At 46.3% G+C, this 14376-nt stretch overlaps 1 protein-coding gene across 4 annotated transcripts; it reads left to right on the plus strand.

Annotated features, from left to right (window-relative positions):
• The first annotated feature begins 354 nt into the window (after positions 1-354).
• Positions 355-13686, plus strand: KCNV1 (potassium voltage-gated channel modifier subfamily V member 1). 4 transcript variants are annotated; one of them, XM_083516808.1, is made up of 4 exons: positions 355-564; positions 5806-6318; positions 7410-7936; positions 12745-13686. In XM_083516808.1, exons 2-4 carry the CDS (start codon positions 5837-5839, stop codon positions 13254-13256), a joined length of 1521 nt encoding a protein of 506 aa, XP_083372934.1. In that variant the 5' UTR covers positions 355-564; positions 5806-5836; the 3' UTR covers positions 13257-13686. The 4 variants fall into 4 exon arrangements, with proteins under 4 accessions (XP_083372934.1, XP_083372933.1, XP_083372935.1 ...); XM_083516807.1 differs by having other exon boundaries at positions 355-513; XM_083516809.1 differs by having other exon boundaries at positions 355-509.
• The last annotated feature ends 690 nt before the right edge of the window (positions 13687-14376 follow it).

Raw genomic sequence — 14376 nt, forward strand, 5'->3', positions numbered from 1 at the left:
GACAAAATGCAGAGGAAACGAACCATGTACACTTCCTTGGAAGAGATGTGGGATCTAAATGCAATAGTCTCTGCTCCAAGCATGACCAAGTCTGGATCCAAGTCAGCACGGAAGCGAAGGAGCTGCCAAACTACCGAGTACTCAGGGAACAAACTTTTCTTCAGGGCGCGCAGCCGGCTGCGGGTTCCTCAGCTCGGGCAAGACCCTTTTCCTTCCTAAGCACGTGGCTCCCGCTCCAGGGTCTTTAAAAGATGTCCCGGGTGGTGAACCCCACCCCTTCTCTTGATGTCGCCTCGGAGCTGCGCTCTGATTTGCTCGTGCGCCTGCTCACGCGCCTAACCAAGAAGCGCTGCCCAGAAGTTGGCGAGCTGCAGGCGCCGGCGGCAGAGCGCGCTTGTGCGCAGAGAAGTGCGGAGCTGGCGAGCCTTCCGCCCTTAAAGGCGAGCGCCAGCCGGGGAAGGCGCGGAGAGCTGTAGCCCTGCGATGTGCCCGGAGCAGCACGAGTGGAGGCAGGTAAGGGGGCGTGGCTCTTGAACCTTTGAAGGCGATGCCTGGCTGGAATAGGTGAGCTCCTGTCAATCCATCAGAGTTGCTTCCGTGTGTCGCGCTTCTTGGGTTTATTTCGCGGGGATTCGGCGGGGTCTTCGACGGAGCAACCTTATGCATGCTTACTCGGAAATAAGCGTCATTGTGTTGAATGAGGCTTACCTGCAGGTTAGTGTGCATGGGACTGCAGGCTCATCTATCTTTAACGTCCTACATACTCCGGGTTTTTGTTTAAATAATAATAATTTGCTGGTTTTCAGCGTTAACATTTGGTTTCGAGGTGATGGATCCAATGCCATTTGGTATTGACATCTTGTGTGTGCTTGCAAAGACAGAGTAAGTCTTATTAAAATCAGTGGAACTTGCTTCCAAGTAAACCTGCAGAGGCGTGTGGGGCTGAATCATAGAACTGTAGAGTTGGAAGGGTCCACAAAGCCAAATAGTGCAGGAATCTTTGCCCAATGTGGGGCTCAAACCCACAACCCTGAGATTAAGAGTCTCATGCGCTGCTGACTGAGGTAGCACAGGAGTGTTGGTGGATGATTATTGACCTGGTATTTGGGCAGAGTGTTGGACTTGGACTAAGGAGATCCATGCTCTGACCTCGTGCCAGTCCCACACTCTCAGGCCAAGCTACCTTACAGGGTTGTTGTTGTTGTTGTAAGGATAAAATGGGGGAAGCAGTGTGATCTGTGAAGAGCACCTTGAACTCCTTAGAGGAAAGGTGGGGTATAAATGCATGTAATGATAATTAAATTAAGATATTCTGAACTGCTTCACAGCTGTGTATAATAATTGGAATTATTATTATTAGTAAAACTCTAGTATTCTGTGCACAGGTAGGGGAAGGGGTCTAGCTCACTGGTGAAGCATCTGCCTTGCATGCAAAAGTTCCGAGATTCAACCTCTGGCATCTCAAGATAGGGTTTGAAGTGCCCCTTGCCTGAAACCCTGGAGAGCTGCTGCTACATGGCATAGATAATGCTAAGCTAGATGGACGAAAGGTCGGACTCAGTGTAAGACAGCTTCCTGTGTTCTCGCCAGTTGCTTATTTTTAAGATTCTTGGAGAAACAAAACACAATTGGTAGGCTGGTGATATAAACTGATGAAGGGATATGCTGATTAAAATGCACATTTTATTAGCATATAAATGCACATTTATTTAATGCTGCACTAATTATTATTATTGCTGCTGCATAGTATTTGATGCTGCAGTTTATTATTAAGTAGTTTTTAATTCTTGCACTAATAATCATGAAGTATCTAAAGTTGCACGGGACGTGGGTGGCGCTGTGGTCTAAACCACTGAGCCTTTTGGGCTTGCCAATCAGAAGGTCGGCGGTTCGAATCCCCACAACGGGGTGAGCTCCCATTGTTCGGTCCCGGCTCCTGCCCACCTAGCAGTTCAAAAGCACGTCAAGTGTAAGTAGATAAATAGGTACCGCTCCGGTGGGAAGGTAAACGGCGTTTCCGTGCACTGCTCTGGTTTGCCAGAAGTGCCTTAGTCATGCTGGCCACATGACCCGGAAGCTGTACGCTGGCTCCCTTGGCCAATAAAGCGAGATGAGCACCGCAACCCAGAGTCGTCTGCGACTGGACCTAATGGTCAGGGGTACCTTTACCTTTACCTATCTAAAGTTGCAGTAAGCGATGGACATACCAACCAACACCCCCCCACACCCCCACACACACTCAAAAAAGAGAGAACAGTGTGTAATCTACAGAATGGGTAGAGAATGTGAAGGACTAATTGGCGCATTTGTTTTAATTTTTAAAGTGCCACGGATGTAAATTGCAGCTCCTGTTCCTTGCCAAGGTTAATTGAAAAATCCATGGAAGAAGCAAGTCCTGTTGTGTTTAATAGGGCTTATTCCTAGATAAGTGTGCAGAGGATTGCAGCCTAGATGTTGAAAAGGAAACTGCCTCATATTAAACAAAATTCCAGTGAGGAAACCTAATGTGTACATTAGCCATTGTTTTGATTGCCGGCCAATAGAACCAGTGATAATGAGCTGTCTTCTTTTTAACTGCAAGGGAATGCTAAGCAGTTTTAAGAGATCTCATGAGTGGTCATCCCTAAATGTCATGGCATGCAACTTCTCTGCACTTGTGCTTTTAGTGAAGCATTTCCCAGAAGTTGCTTTGGGTTCAGAATAATAACGGGAAGGACAGTCATCATTTTTTGTTATGCAAGCAGCCACCTGGTAAGGTACCTTGTTCTCCTAGGCTCTAGCATGCTGTACAAGCTGAGAACCAGGTAGTGTAGAAGAACCAGAATGGGAAATCTCTGGTCATCCAAATGTTGCAGAACTCCAGCTCTCATCAGCCCCAGCTAGTATGGTGAATGGGCAATGGGAGTCACTGATCTTTATTTGTTTATATACTGCTTATCCACCCAAAAGGCTTCCAAGCAGTTTACAACTATAAAATCAAGTATAAAAGCATTACATAATTAAAATACACAGTAGCAATTCCATTGGGACTTTAGAACATCCTTAATTAGGATGTGCAATATAGGAACTAGCACAACTGTTAAAACAGTTAAATCAGAAGTTCAGTTTAGAGGATTGCGTACTTAAACAGGTGTGTCTTCAGGGGCCGGCAGAATGCCAATATTGATGGAGCCTCTCATATTTCAGCAGTGAGGGCATTTCCCAACACTGGTGCTGCCAGTGAAAAAGCCCAATAATCACCAGGCTGTGAGAAATCTAACCAGGTTCCATTCACTGATTGTAGTGCCCTTACCAGGCAGTGGGGAGAAAGATGGTTTTTCAGGTAACCTAGTCCAGATTTATTTAGGACTTTGTATGTAAGTAGCCCGGGGACGCGGTTGCGCTGTGGGTAAAACCTCAGCGCCTAGGACTTGCCAATCGCATGGTCGGTGGCTCGAATCCCCGCGGCGGGCTGCGCTCCCGTCGTTCGGTCCCAGCGCCTGCCAACCTAGCAGTTCGAAAGCACCCCCGGGTGCAAGTAGATAAATAGGGACCGCTTACCAGCGGGAAGGTAAACGGCATTCCGTGTGCTGCACTGGTTCGCCAGATGCAGCTTGTCACGCTGGCCACGTGACCCGGAAGTGTCTGCGGACAGCGCTGGCCCCGGCCTATAGAGTGAGATGAGCACACAACCCTAGAGTCTGGCAAGACTGGCCCATATGGGCAGGGGTACCTTTACCTTTACCTTTTTATGTAAGTAGCAGAACCTTAAAACTGGCTTGGTTGCTCATAGGCAGCCACTGCTATTAGTAGTGGGAAGAGTGCTGGATTTAGCTCCCATGAAACTGGTTTTGTGCCAGTCACTGCATCTCTGCTTAACCTGCCCTGCTGTGTTGCACATTTAGTCATAAAAAAGTTACTTCCATATCTAGTATCTTATAGTTCCATACCGACTTTGAGTAACCTATAACTGGTGCCAAAAACGCCACCCTCCACATTCTATACCCAGAGGGATTATATTATGAAGACGATACAATATTTATATATTTCAAATATTTGCATCTCAAACCTTATGGTGAGTGGCCAGTTGGTTCTATTTACTACAGGAAAGGACATAGAAGATACAAACCTGAGCAACTTGATATCCTACTAGACTTTGTTTACTTATTTCTGCAACCATAGTGGCTAGCACTAACACACACACCCTCACCTTGAAAGAAAACCCTTCATTTCTTCTGATCCTGAAATCTGTACTGTGCAGTGAGGAATGGGTTCTTCTGTTGCAGCAGTGGATGCAACCCCATTAAAAAAAGCATCAAAGGGTGAGAGAATTTTAAAAACCATAACATCCAGCCGGAAAGACTTGTTGAAACAAAAATGTCTTCCACAGTTTCCAGAAACTACAAATAGTGGGTGTTTGTTGTATCTCAACAAGGATGCAGTTCCACAAAACAGGGCCAGACACAGAGAAGGCCCTGCTCTGAGTTACTGGGGAATGGGCTTCTGATAATTTAGGTACTCTTTTGTAGAACACAGTGATTTGGTGGGTATGTGAGCGGGTAAGGTGATTTGCGTGTTCAGACTCAGAGACCTCCGCCTTAAATAAAGACACATTTAACTCAAATTTTAGTTTTAGTTTTTGGCCGAATTTAGGCCACAACTTTATTGATTACAGAAAAGTGAGTGGTTGCATAGGCTCTGGTTCAACAAGCTCCCTACACCCTTGCAGGTAGCGCTGACCCAGAGCTCTATCATAGGTCAGCCAAGGGTGAACACCTGAGGCAGGTGAAAAGCCTGGGAACAGACTCTGTTCACTCCCCAGATGCTCCCCTGGACTCAGGCACGGGCACAACCCCCTTTTGGGGGTTGACCAAACCAAGTTGAGGCTCTGGATTCCTTTAACATAATACCCTTCACATAGGGATGGCAAGACCGTTCTCCCACCCTATCACATGAACCAGGGCCTATGCGCAACCTTACAAGTTGTGACGATTTGCTACACGGCAGATGAAACCCAAATGGCCACAGCCAATCAGCCAAGTGGGGGGAAATTCCTGCTGTGCCCCTGTCCCAAGGACAGATGACACACGACGGCACAGCAAGTTAAATTGCAAAATGCCCTAAAATTAGGGAGAGGTGGGCAGGTGTTCTGATGCACGAGCTGAAAGAGGAAGCTCTGGGACACATGCATGGGTTTATATAGACCCCTTGATCCATTCAGACTGCGCACTATTGGCCAGATTACACCCAGCAATGAGGGACCTACCAACTGGGTGTTGTGGCTATCCAGTAGACCCACCCACAACCAGGAGGTCAGTCTCCAGGTCTCACTGCAAGACATGCCCTCTTTTATGGAGGACACGATCTCTTAGGCAGACTGCATCTGAGCTGTATGTCAGCACCAAAATCTTGACCCAGTAGCAGATTGGCAGCCACTGCAGATCTTGCAGACAAAGTGCTACATGAGGAATTGAGGAAACTGCAAGCAACGACGCATAATTGTTCATTCTGTTGCTTTGCCCCAGCATGGGCTCTTTGACTTTCATGTCTGACTAACAGAGCCAGTGTGGTGTAGTGGTTAAGAGCGGTAGTCTCGTAATCTGAGGAACCAGGTTCGCGTCTCCGCTCCTCCACATGCAGCTGCTGGGTGACCTTGGGCCAGTCACACTTCTTTGAAGTCTCTCAGCCCCACTCACCTCACAGAGTGTTTGTTGTGGGGGAGGAAGGGAAAGGAGAATGTTAGCCACTTTGAGACTCCTTAAAGGGAGTGAAAGGCGGGGTATCAAATCCAAACTCTTCTTCTTCTTCATGTGTCATTTTCTCTAGGAGAGAGAAGGCTGCCTCTGGCAGCTGAAGAATGAAGTCCCCTCCTTGCTGCCTGTCCCTTTCTTCAGGAGCATCTGGAGAGGAGCTGGGTGAGAGCACGTCCTTTGGATCTGTGGAGTCCAGTGTCTTCTGCAGCGAGGAGGAGCCAGGAACCTTGCTGCGACCGGTGGCCCCATCCTTGGACTGCATCACAGTCAATGTGGGAGGGGCCCGCTTTGTGCTGTCCCAGAAAAAGCTGTGCTGCTACCCGGACACCCGCCTGGGCAAGCTGGCTGTAGTGGTGTCAGCTGCCCGGGACGTTGCCTCCAGCCTCCTGGATCTCTGCGATGATGCCAATTTGGTGGAGAATGAATATTTCTTTGACCGGAGCTCTCAGGCATTTAGTTACATCCATAATTATTACCAGACGGGCCGGCTGCACGTGATGGATCAGCTCTGTGCACTTTCCTTCCTGCAGGAGATCCAGTATTGGGGGCTGGACGAGCTCAGCATTGACTCTTGCTGCAGGGACAGGTGAGTAATTGATGGGGCCATGGGCTCAAATCCAGTAGGGATGGGGAAGGCTTCAGTAGGGCGTTGTAGATTAATTATGCAGTTGGGGAGAGGTGAGGTAAGCACAGATGAAGGGAATTAAGATGAGGTGGTGGCCTGGGTGCCACTGATGTGGATTCCTGCCACCTAGGCAAGGCAGCAGCTGGACAGAAAATCATGGCAGTGGTTGAGTTTGGTATTGAAGTAACCCAGTTGCTTGTGCACTTGGAAAGGGGGTGGAAGTTGGGGTTGTGGGGAGCAACTCCAACAGTTTTTTCTAGAAAAAAATCACTGGGTATACGACTACCACCACTACTACTACTAATAATAATACCTTATTATTTATACCCCAGCCACTCTGGGTGCTCCCAATGGAATATTAAACAGAATAAAACTTCAAACATTAAAATCTTCCCTGACCAGGGCTGCCTTCAGATGTCTTCTAAAAGTCAGATAGTTGTTTATTTCCTTGACATCTGGTGGGAGGGCCTTCCACAGGGCAGGCGTCACTACTGAGAAGGCCCTCTGCCTGGTTCCCTGTAACCTCACTTCTTGCAGTGAGGGAACCACCAGAAGGCCCTCGGAGCTGAACAATGGGAGTGGAGACACACATTCAGGTATACTGGGCTGAGGCTGGCTAATGTAACCTTGAAACAGGTTCCTCCTGGGATTAAATTAATGTGTGATCTAAAGCAAGGACAGCTAGCTTGTGGCAATCTGGATGTTGATGAGCTACAACTCCCATCAGCCCTGCCAATTAGCCATACTGGTTGGAGCTGATGGGAGTTGTAGTCCAAGACACCTGGAGGGCCACTAGTTAGCCACCCCTGTTTTTAAGGCAGACTTGATGTGTAGCACGGAGGAGTTGAGGATGATTTTAGGTTTGTCCCTTTTGCTGATCGTCTGGCTTTACAGCTCTGATGTTCACAAGAGCACACTTTGAAGTCAGTGGCCGCTGTCTTTTTGCATTTGTAATTGAAGTTGGTTGTGGTGGTGCACGTGCTGCCACAAGTGTTTGCATTCATTTCAGATGAGGTATAGTGTCACATTTTGTGCTTCGCTGCCCTGCACAGGTACTTCAGGAGGAAGGAACTGAGCGAAGCCTTGGATATCAAGAAAGAAGCTGAAGCACTTGATGCCCAGGAAGAGGAAGAGGACTTCTCCGGGAGCCTCTGCCCCAGATTCAGGCAGAAGCTTTGGGAGGTATTGGAAAAACCTGGGTCTTCTGTCGCTGCCAGGACTTTTGGCACCATCTCCATGGCCTTTGTCATCATCTCTATTGCCAACATGGCCCTCATCTCTGTAGAACTGAGCTGGCTGCCACCACACCTCCTTGACATCCTGGAGTATGTGTGTATCACCTGGTTCACAGGAGAGTTTGCCCTGCGTTTCCTGTGCGCACAGAAGAAATTCTACTTCATACGGAATGTAGCAAACATCATAGACCTGCTGGCCATTTTGCCCTTCTACATCACACTGGTAGTGGAGAGCTTGCGTGGCAGACACAGCTCCCAGGAGCTGGAAAACATGGGACGTATTGTTCAGGTGTTAAGGCTGCTGAGGGGTCTGCGCATGCTGAAGTTGGGCCGGCATTCAACAGGTAAATCTACATGGTGTAGGAAAGTCTTGGGGAAATTGATTATTTTGTGGTTCTACCTAAGGGGGGTGGCGATTTTAAGAAACTCAGATGAGAAGCTGACTTCCATATGAGCAGAGGACCACAACATGAGACTGGTCCCATGTTGCAAGCTAAGCTTTGTAGCCACCAAACTCCAGACAGACCCTTCCCCCAGAATCATTTCCAAGGCAAGCAAGTGACTGTACATATCCCAGATAGGTTTAACAGTCCATCACTCTTCATGGGGAACAGGGGTCTCCTAATAACTCTCAGCACAAACTACAGCTCCCAGAATTCTTTGGGGAAGCCATAACTGTTTAAAAGTGGTATCCAGTGCTTTTGTGTGTGTGTAGGGTGTATGTGTGTGGGTACTCACCATGAAGTAAGTGCCACACTTTTAACATTTGGGGGAGGGAAATGTGCTGGTACTGCCATACCCTTGAGTACCCCCAGGGAGAGAGAGAAGCACTGGTAGTATCATAGTACTTTAAATATATTGTGTGAATGTGGCCAGAGAGAGGGTATTTCATAATTCCATTCCTTTCAGTTTATCGACTTACTCTGTCACCGCAATGCCTAATTTCAACAGTGCTTCCTCTGTCATCTGATGGACACAGTCCCTTGTCTGAAAGCTGCCTTAAACCAGGTGATGCTATCTGCCGATCTCCCTCAGTGTAGTCTACTTTGCCCAGCAGTGCCTCTCCAGGATCAAAAGCAGAGGTCTTTCCTGCCATTTGATTCTTCTAACAAGAGATGCTGGGCATTGAACCAAGGATCTTTTGCATGCAAAAGAGAAGCTCTACCACGGAGCTGTGGTACCCTTCCTAGGACCTTCCATCATTACAGTTGGAAGAGACCATGAGGACCATCTAGTCCAACCCGCTGCAATGCAGGAATTTTTCACCCAGCATGGGGCTTGACCCATAGCTCTTAGCAAGCCTCACTTTCCACAGGAAACTGAATCTTTTCTGTATCCCACAATTGTGGGAGAATTAAGCAGAGGGGACCAGTTCACCTCAGGGTGACATCTCCCTCTAGAAAACTATCTAAATCTGCCCTGAGGTCCTACAGTTCTGAGAAGCTGAATAGGCAAATCGTCATGATTTTTAGGTTGCCAGGGTGGGAAGACTGTGACCCTTCTAGTTGTAACCCGGCAACATTTGAAGGGCAACTGGTTCCTTACCCCTGGTCTGAGGCCTAGTTCTTACAAGGAACAAACCTGTTTCTGAACTGCACCAATAGTAGTAGGGGGCAGCAGGAATTACATGACTGAATTCTCCTTCGTACAACAACAACAGAAAAAAAATCCCTACATGCAGAAAAACTAACATGTTAGGAAGAAAGCTTTCCTAAAACCTTCGCTGCATCATCTAGTTTTCTCTGTTCAGGGAATTTGACTTGTTTGGGTGGGGGGGGGTGGAAGAGTATCCAATCATGTCAGCATCCTGAAGTGGTACAGTCCAGAAATAATGTTATTACCCCAACACAGGTTAATTGGACCGTCATGCTAGAAACTCCCTCCAATCACTTCTCCTAACCTTTTCATCACCCCCCTATTAGTGCTATATAAGCTAATTTGGTTGCCTGCCCATTTCATTGTCAAGAGTGAGTAAACTGGCAAGGGTCAGAGATGGCTTGCTCGCAGCATTGCATTACTATTCAAAATAAAACTGGATTCATATCTGCAAACATTTGCCTAGAAGGGGTTGCCTATATGAACACAGCTATTCTGAATTTATAATACTCTACTCGCTTCTTTTATTCTTGAACAGATCAGACTGAAAAGTCATAGCAGCAAGGCTATGTTTGCAGCTGATGGGCTCAAATGTTGCCTCAGATGAATCTGTTGTTGCAACATGTTCCCCACTTCCTCAAATGGAGAGAAATCCCAGATCAGTTTCTTTTAGTTGGCAGAGCACTGAAGGCTTCATTTTGTAATATATACATGGCAGAAGATAGGGCAACCCCCCCTAAACTGTGCCCCCATTTTCATCTGATTTGGGCTTCCAAAAAAAAACCTTTCACTTACTTTACCTGTTTTATTTGCTGAATGTATATAGCTGCTTCATAAGTTCCAGGAGGCTCAGAAAACAATGTAAAACTGTTAAAGATACTGAAACACTCAATCACATATTTATTTCTCTCACACATTTCCAGCATTGCAGCCAACCTCTGGGTATCTAATTCAGAAAAGATGCCAGCTTCCAGGAGACAACCTCCTAACAATAGGTTCATTAAATAAACTGAGCATCATTGAACTGTTAACAAAGCAGTGGCCTTCTAGCTTCTGTAATTTCTTTTATTTTCAGAATCATTCCAGTTTGTAACATATTGCAGGAAGAAAGAGAGAGGAAAGAAACTTTTATGTCCATATAACATATGTGATCTATGTTAGTCACGGGTGCCATGAAAGATAAGAGAGTCATCTTTCCTTGCTGGTCCCTTGAAATCAGTTTTTACTCATCATAGGAGGTGAGGTGAGAATTTATTTAAAGAGACAATGAGGAATAAGGAGATTGAATAAGGGCAGAAGAAACTTGCTGGTATCCAAGCCGGGGGGAAATGGCAATGAACTCTTATGGTGAGGACTTCTACCCACAATGCATCCTGGTGTTAAAGAGTCCATGTATTGTGTTAAAACATGATACCACTCCTGCAGGCAAGTTATACTTGCTACTCCACCAGACTAGCATAAGTTACAGAAAGTGCTAACTTGACACATCTTGACACTACGGCATATTGTTTTTATGTCATATCTCCCATACATAGACTGATGGATCACCAGCTCTTTAATTGTTCCATCTTTGAAGAAACTTGGAGAAGGCTTGAGATGGAAAACAGTCAATTTTTATTTTAAACAACCGAGATGTGCCATTAAAATGGCATTCACAAGAGACATAAATTAGGTGCTATGCATTGCAAGCCTGTTTGTGCTTGGAAGGAACCCCATCAAGTTCAATGAGACTAACTCCCAGATGTCTGTATAGGACTTCAGCCTAAAAATATGAGGGTTGAGGCTGTTTTTACATGTGCATGTACATAAATTGCAGCTGTGTGGAGTACCTCAATCGAACAGAATCTTGTTTTGATGTGAGGCTAGTTGATATGAAAGGGGGTTTTTGGGCCAGGGCTGGTGATAATAAAGCTATAGTCCTGAGCTCATACAGTTGGCAGTTATCCACCTCTAAAATTCATTATTTCATATACATTTAGTATTGAGGTACAGCAGATGAATGTCAGCTCTTGCATGCAGGAAATGATTCTCAAGTACAAAATTTGGAGAGATGACTGGGTAAGCAGTATCACTTACTTAAGGACTTCAGCAGAACTCAGATGGATCCTGAGTCAACAAACTAAATATGAGCCAACAGCGTGATGCTGCTTTAAAAGGGCAAATGCTAATATGGGTTACACAGAAGTACTGCATCCCAGGCATGGGAAGAAATTGTTCTACTCTACTGAGTGCTGGTTGATTCCCAGCTACATAAGGATACTAAATATGTTTTGTTTTGGTTTTAACCGTTAAAGGAGAATAGCAGGGCTGACTTTGTTGGAAGAAGTGTTCCATTCATTCAGACCCCATGTCCAACCTCTCCAAAAGCATTTTCCTTTCTCTTTTGCTATATTGGGCCTCCTCCCCTAATAAATACTGGGTGAGATGAGAGCACTTTTTCAACCCAAGGGCTACATCCTCTCCTGAGGACCACATGCCAGTGGTGGGTGGGACCAGAGGCAAAAGTGGGTGGATAAATAAATGCAGATGTTACCTTTGTACAGTAGGCTAGTTTCTGCATGCACACCTCTCTATCCTCCATCCAGGCAAGCAAACGGCTTGATCAGAAGTCAAGGCCACGGAAAAGCATGCAAAGCAGGGACACTGAGGGTCTAGCCAGGAAAGGAGGCTTGGGCCCTAGGGAGAGTTTTGAGGGACCAATAGAAAGACCTAGAGAGCTGCATTTGGCCTCTGAGCCACCTCAAACCTAGGGAAATATTTGTACCAGGGACTGTTCTCCCTGCCAAGTTGGATGTGGGAAGTGTCCAAGTGACCACAGCTTTGCTCAAGGCCTCTCTATCCCACTCCATTACTGGTCCTGTTTAGCTTGTCTTACTATTGCCCTTGCAGCAGGGAGGAGAATGGGGACAAAACTAGGATTATGGGGCTCAGCTGTCATTGATGCAGGTTCCACCTACCATTGGCATCCCAGTCATCCACCCTACAAGTCCCAGGGGCGTCAGGATTCAGGGAATCCTATTCTTCCTATCCTTCCCACAGTGGCAGCCAATAAGCAGATAAACAAAAAACGTTTCTTACCAAGTAATTTATTCCCTATGCACAGAGAGCTGAAGGAATGCATTCTAACTAGGATAATGCCATTGCTCCAAGTAAAGTCCCACCCCCTCCCTCTCTCCTATTGTATGTCACACCTAATGTGAGCTTTCTGCCTCTGAGCTTTCTGTTCTACTACCCTCAGTGCACACCTGGTCCCAGGAGAGGGGAGGTCAGGAATGCTTTCCAAAGACACTGAGTCTGTCAGCTGTATCTTCCCTGGTGCTGCTCCTTCCTGCTGTTCCTCTTCCAAAATTTCCTAGCTTCTTCCCTCTGCAGCCTCTGAACTATGCCCTTCTGCAAACCACTGTTCTAAATCTATAATGTCCTGTTCTTTGGAAGGTTCAGGAGAAGGGGGGGGGGTCGTCCCCACCATTCCTCCTCAGTCCAACCCCTGAGAAGGGGGCACCAGTCACCACTGATGGAGGCTGTGACCTGAACTGAAATCTCTATTGTGTTGCAGGTTTGCGGTCCCTGGGCATGACCATTGCCCAGTGCTACGAAGAGGTCGGCATGCTCCTGCTTTTCCTCTCTGTGGGCATCTCCATCTTCTCCACCATGGAGTTCTTTGTCGAGCAAGGTGTCCATGGCACAACCTTCACAAGTGTGCCCTGTGCTTGGTGGTGGGCTACGACGTCCATGACGACAGTTGGCTACGGAGACATTAGGCCGGACACAACCATCGGCAAGATAGTGGCATTCGTGTGTATATTGTCAGGAATTCTCATTCTGGCTTTGCCGATAGCCATCATCAATGACCGCTTTTCTGCCTGTTACTTCACGCTGAAGATAAAGGAAGCTGCTCTCCGGCAGCGTGAAGCCTTAAAGAAGCTCACAAAAAACATGTCCAGCGATTGCACCGTCAATGTTAATTTGCGCGACGTCTATGCTCGAAGTGTCATGGATGTGCTGAGGCTAAAAGGCCGGGACAGAACAAGCACTAGGAGCAGTGGTGGGGATGAGTTTTGGTTTTGATTTCTTTAAAAAACAAAACAGTATAAGGCAGGGGTAGCCAATGTCGTACTGTCCAGATATTGTTAGACTACAACACCCATCATTTTATTACCATTGGCAATGTTTGCTGGGACTGATGGGAGTTGTAATCCAACAACTTCTAGAGAACACTACACTGTTTAAAATGTGTGTCTAATGTTTTGTCAGCCTTGATAATAAATGCTGTGCTGAATACGAGGCTAACAATTGTTTCATGTTCTCCCCTATTAAATTTCCCTTTCCAGGTTTCTGAGCATATGACAACAATTACCCTAACCCAAAGGCTTATTAAAAGCAAAAACACTCAGGTTATACTGACTCTTACCATTTAGACCATTCATTAGAATAAAATGGCAAATTCATCTACATAAGACAATGTTTTGGTTATTTGGTAATAGTTCTTATGCTTGCTTTAATATGAAAAAATAAAGTGTTAGCAAAATGAAAGTTGTTGTACTGTTTTGTTTTATATTTTAAAGAGTTTTTTATTTAAAAAAAATAGCAAGAGATGAGGAGCCTTTACAGTTGTGTCACAGTAGCCAATTTGAGACATGATTTAGTCCGTCTCAGAGATGGGGGACTCAGCTTCTCTCAATCTCATTTACCCTTTTGAGGAAAGTCATACTTATAGCCTAAATCAGATGTGAGGAACCTGAGACGCTCCAGATGTTATTGAACTCCAACCAGTAGTGCCTGGGAACTGGTGGGCAAAAGGCAGGGATCCCTCCGACAGGCAGAGCCAACTAATTCTAAATTTGGCCATTGGTCAGAGATGATGGAAGTTAAATATTTCAGCAACATCCAGAGGACTACGGGTCTCCCATTCTTGCTCTGACATTCGCCATAGTGACTTTCACAATGCATATCTGAAACCCTGCTCCCGCACAAATACTTACATTCTAATCCTGTGCACAGCTACTGGGGAGTAAGTTCCACGTTGTCATTTACTCGCAAGATGTATGCATAGAATTGCAGCTTTAAACAATCATAGAGTTGGAAGAGACCCTGAGGATCATTGAGCCCAACTCTCTGCAATGGAGGAATATGCAGTGGTCCCATACAGGGAATGAACCTGAAACCTTGGCATTAGCAGTACCACAGA

The sequence above is a fragment of the Podarcis liolepis genome (genome assembly GCF_965112155.1).
Source record: "Podarcis liolepis genome assembly, chromosome: 8".
NCBI classification, from domain to species: Eukaryota; Metazoa; Chordata; class Lepidosauria; order Squamata; family Lacertidae; genus Podarcis; species Podarcis liolepis.

Excerpts from the sequence above, each read along its gene's own strand:
- KCNV1 (XM_083516808.1), top strand. The coding sequence starts at position 5,837 with ATGAAGTCCCCTCCTTGCTGCCTGTCCCTTTCTTCAGGAGCATCTGGA. Across the intron at positions 6,319-7,409 it reads GACTCTTGCTGCAGGGACAG|GTACTTCAGGAGGAAGGAAC; the intron begins GTGAGTAATTGA and ends TGCCCTGCACAG. Across the intron at positions 7,937-12,744 it reads GTTGGGCCGGCATTCAACAG|GTTTGCGGTCCCTGGGCATG; the intron begins GTAAATCTACAT and ends ATTGTGTTGCAG.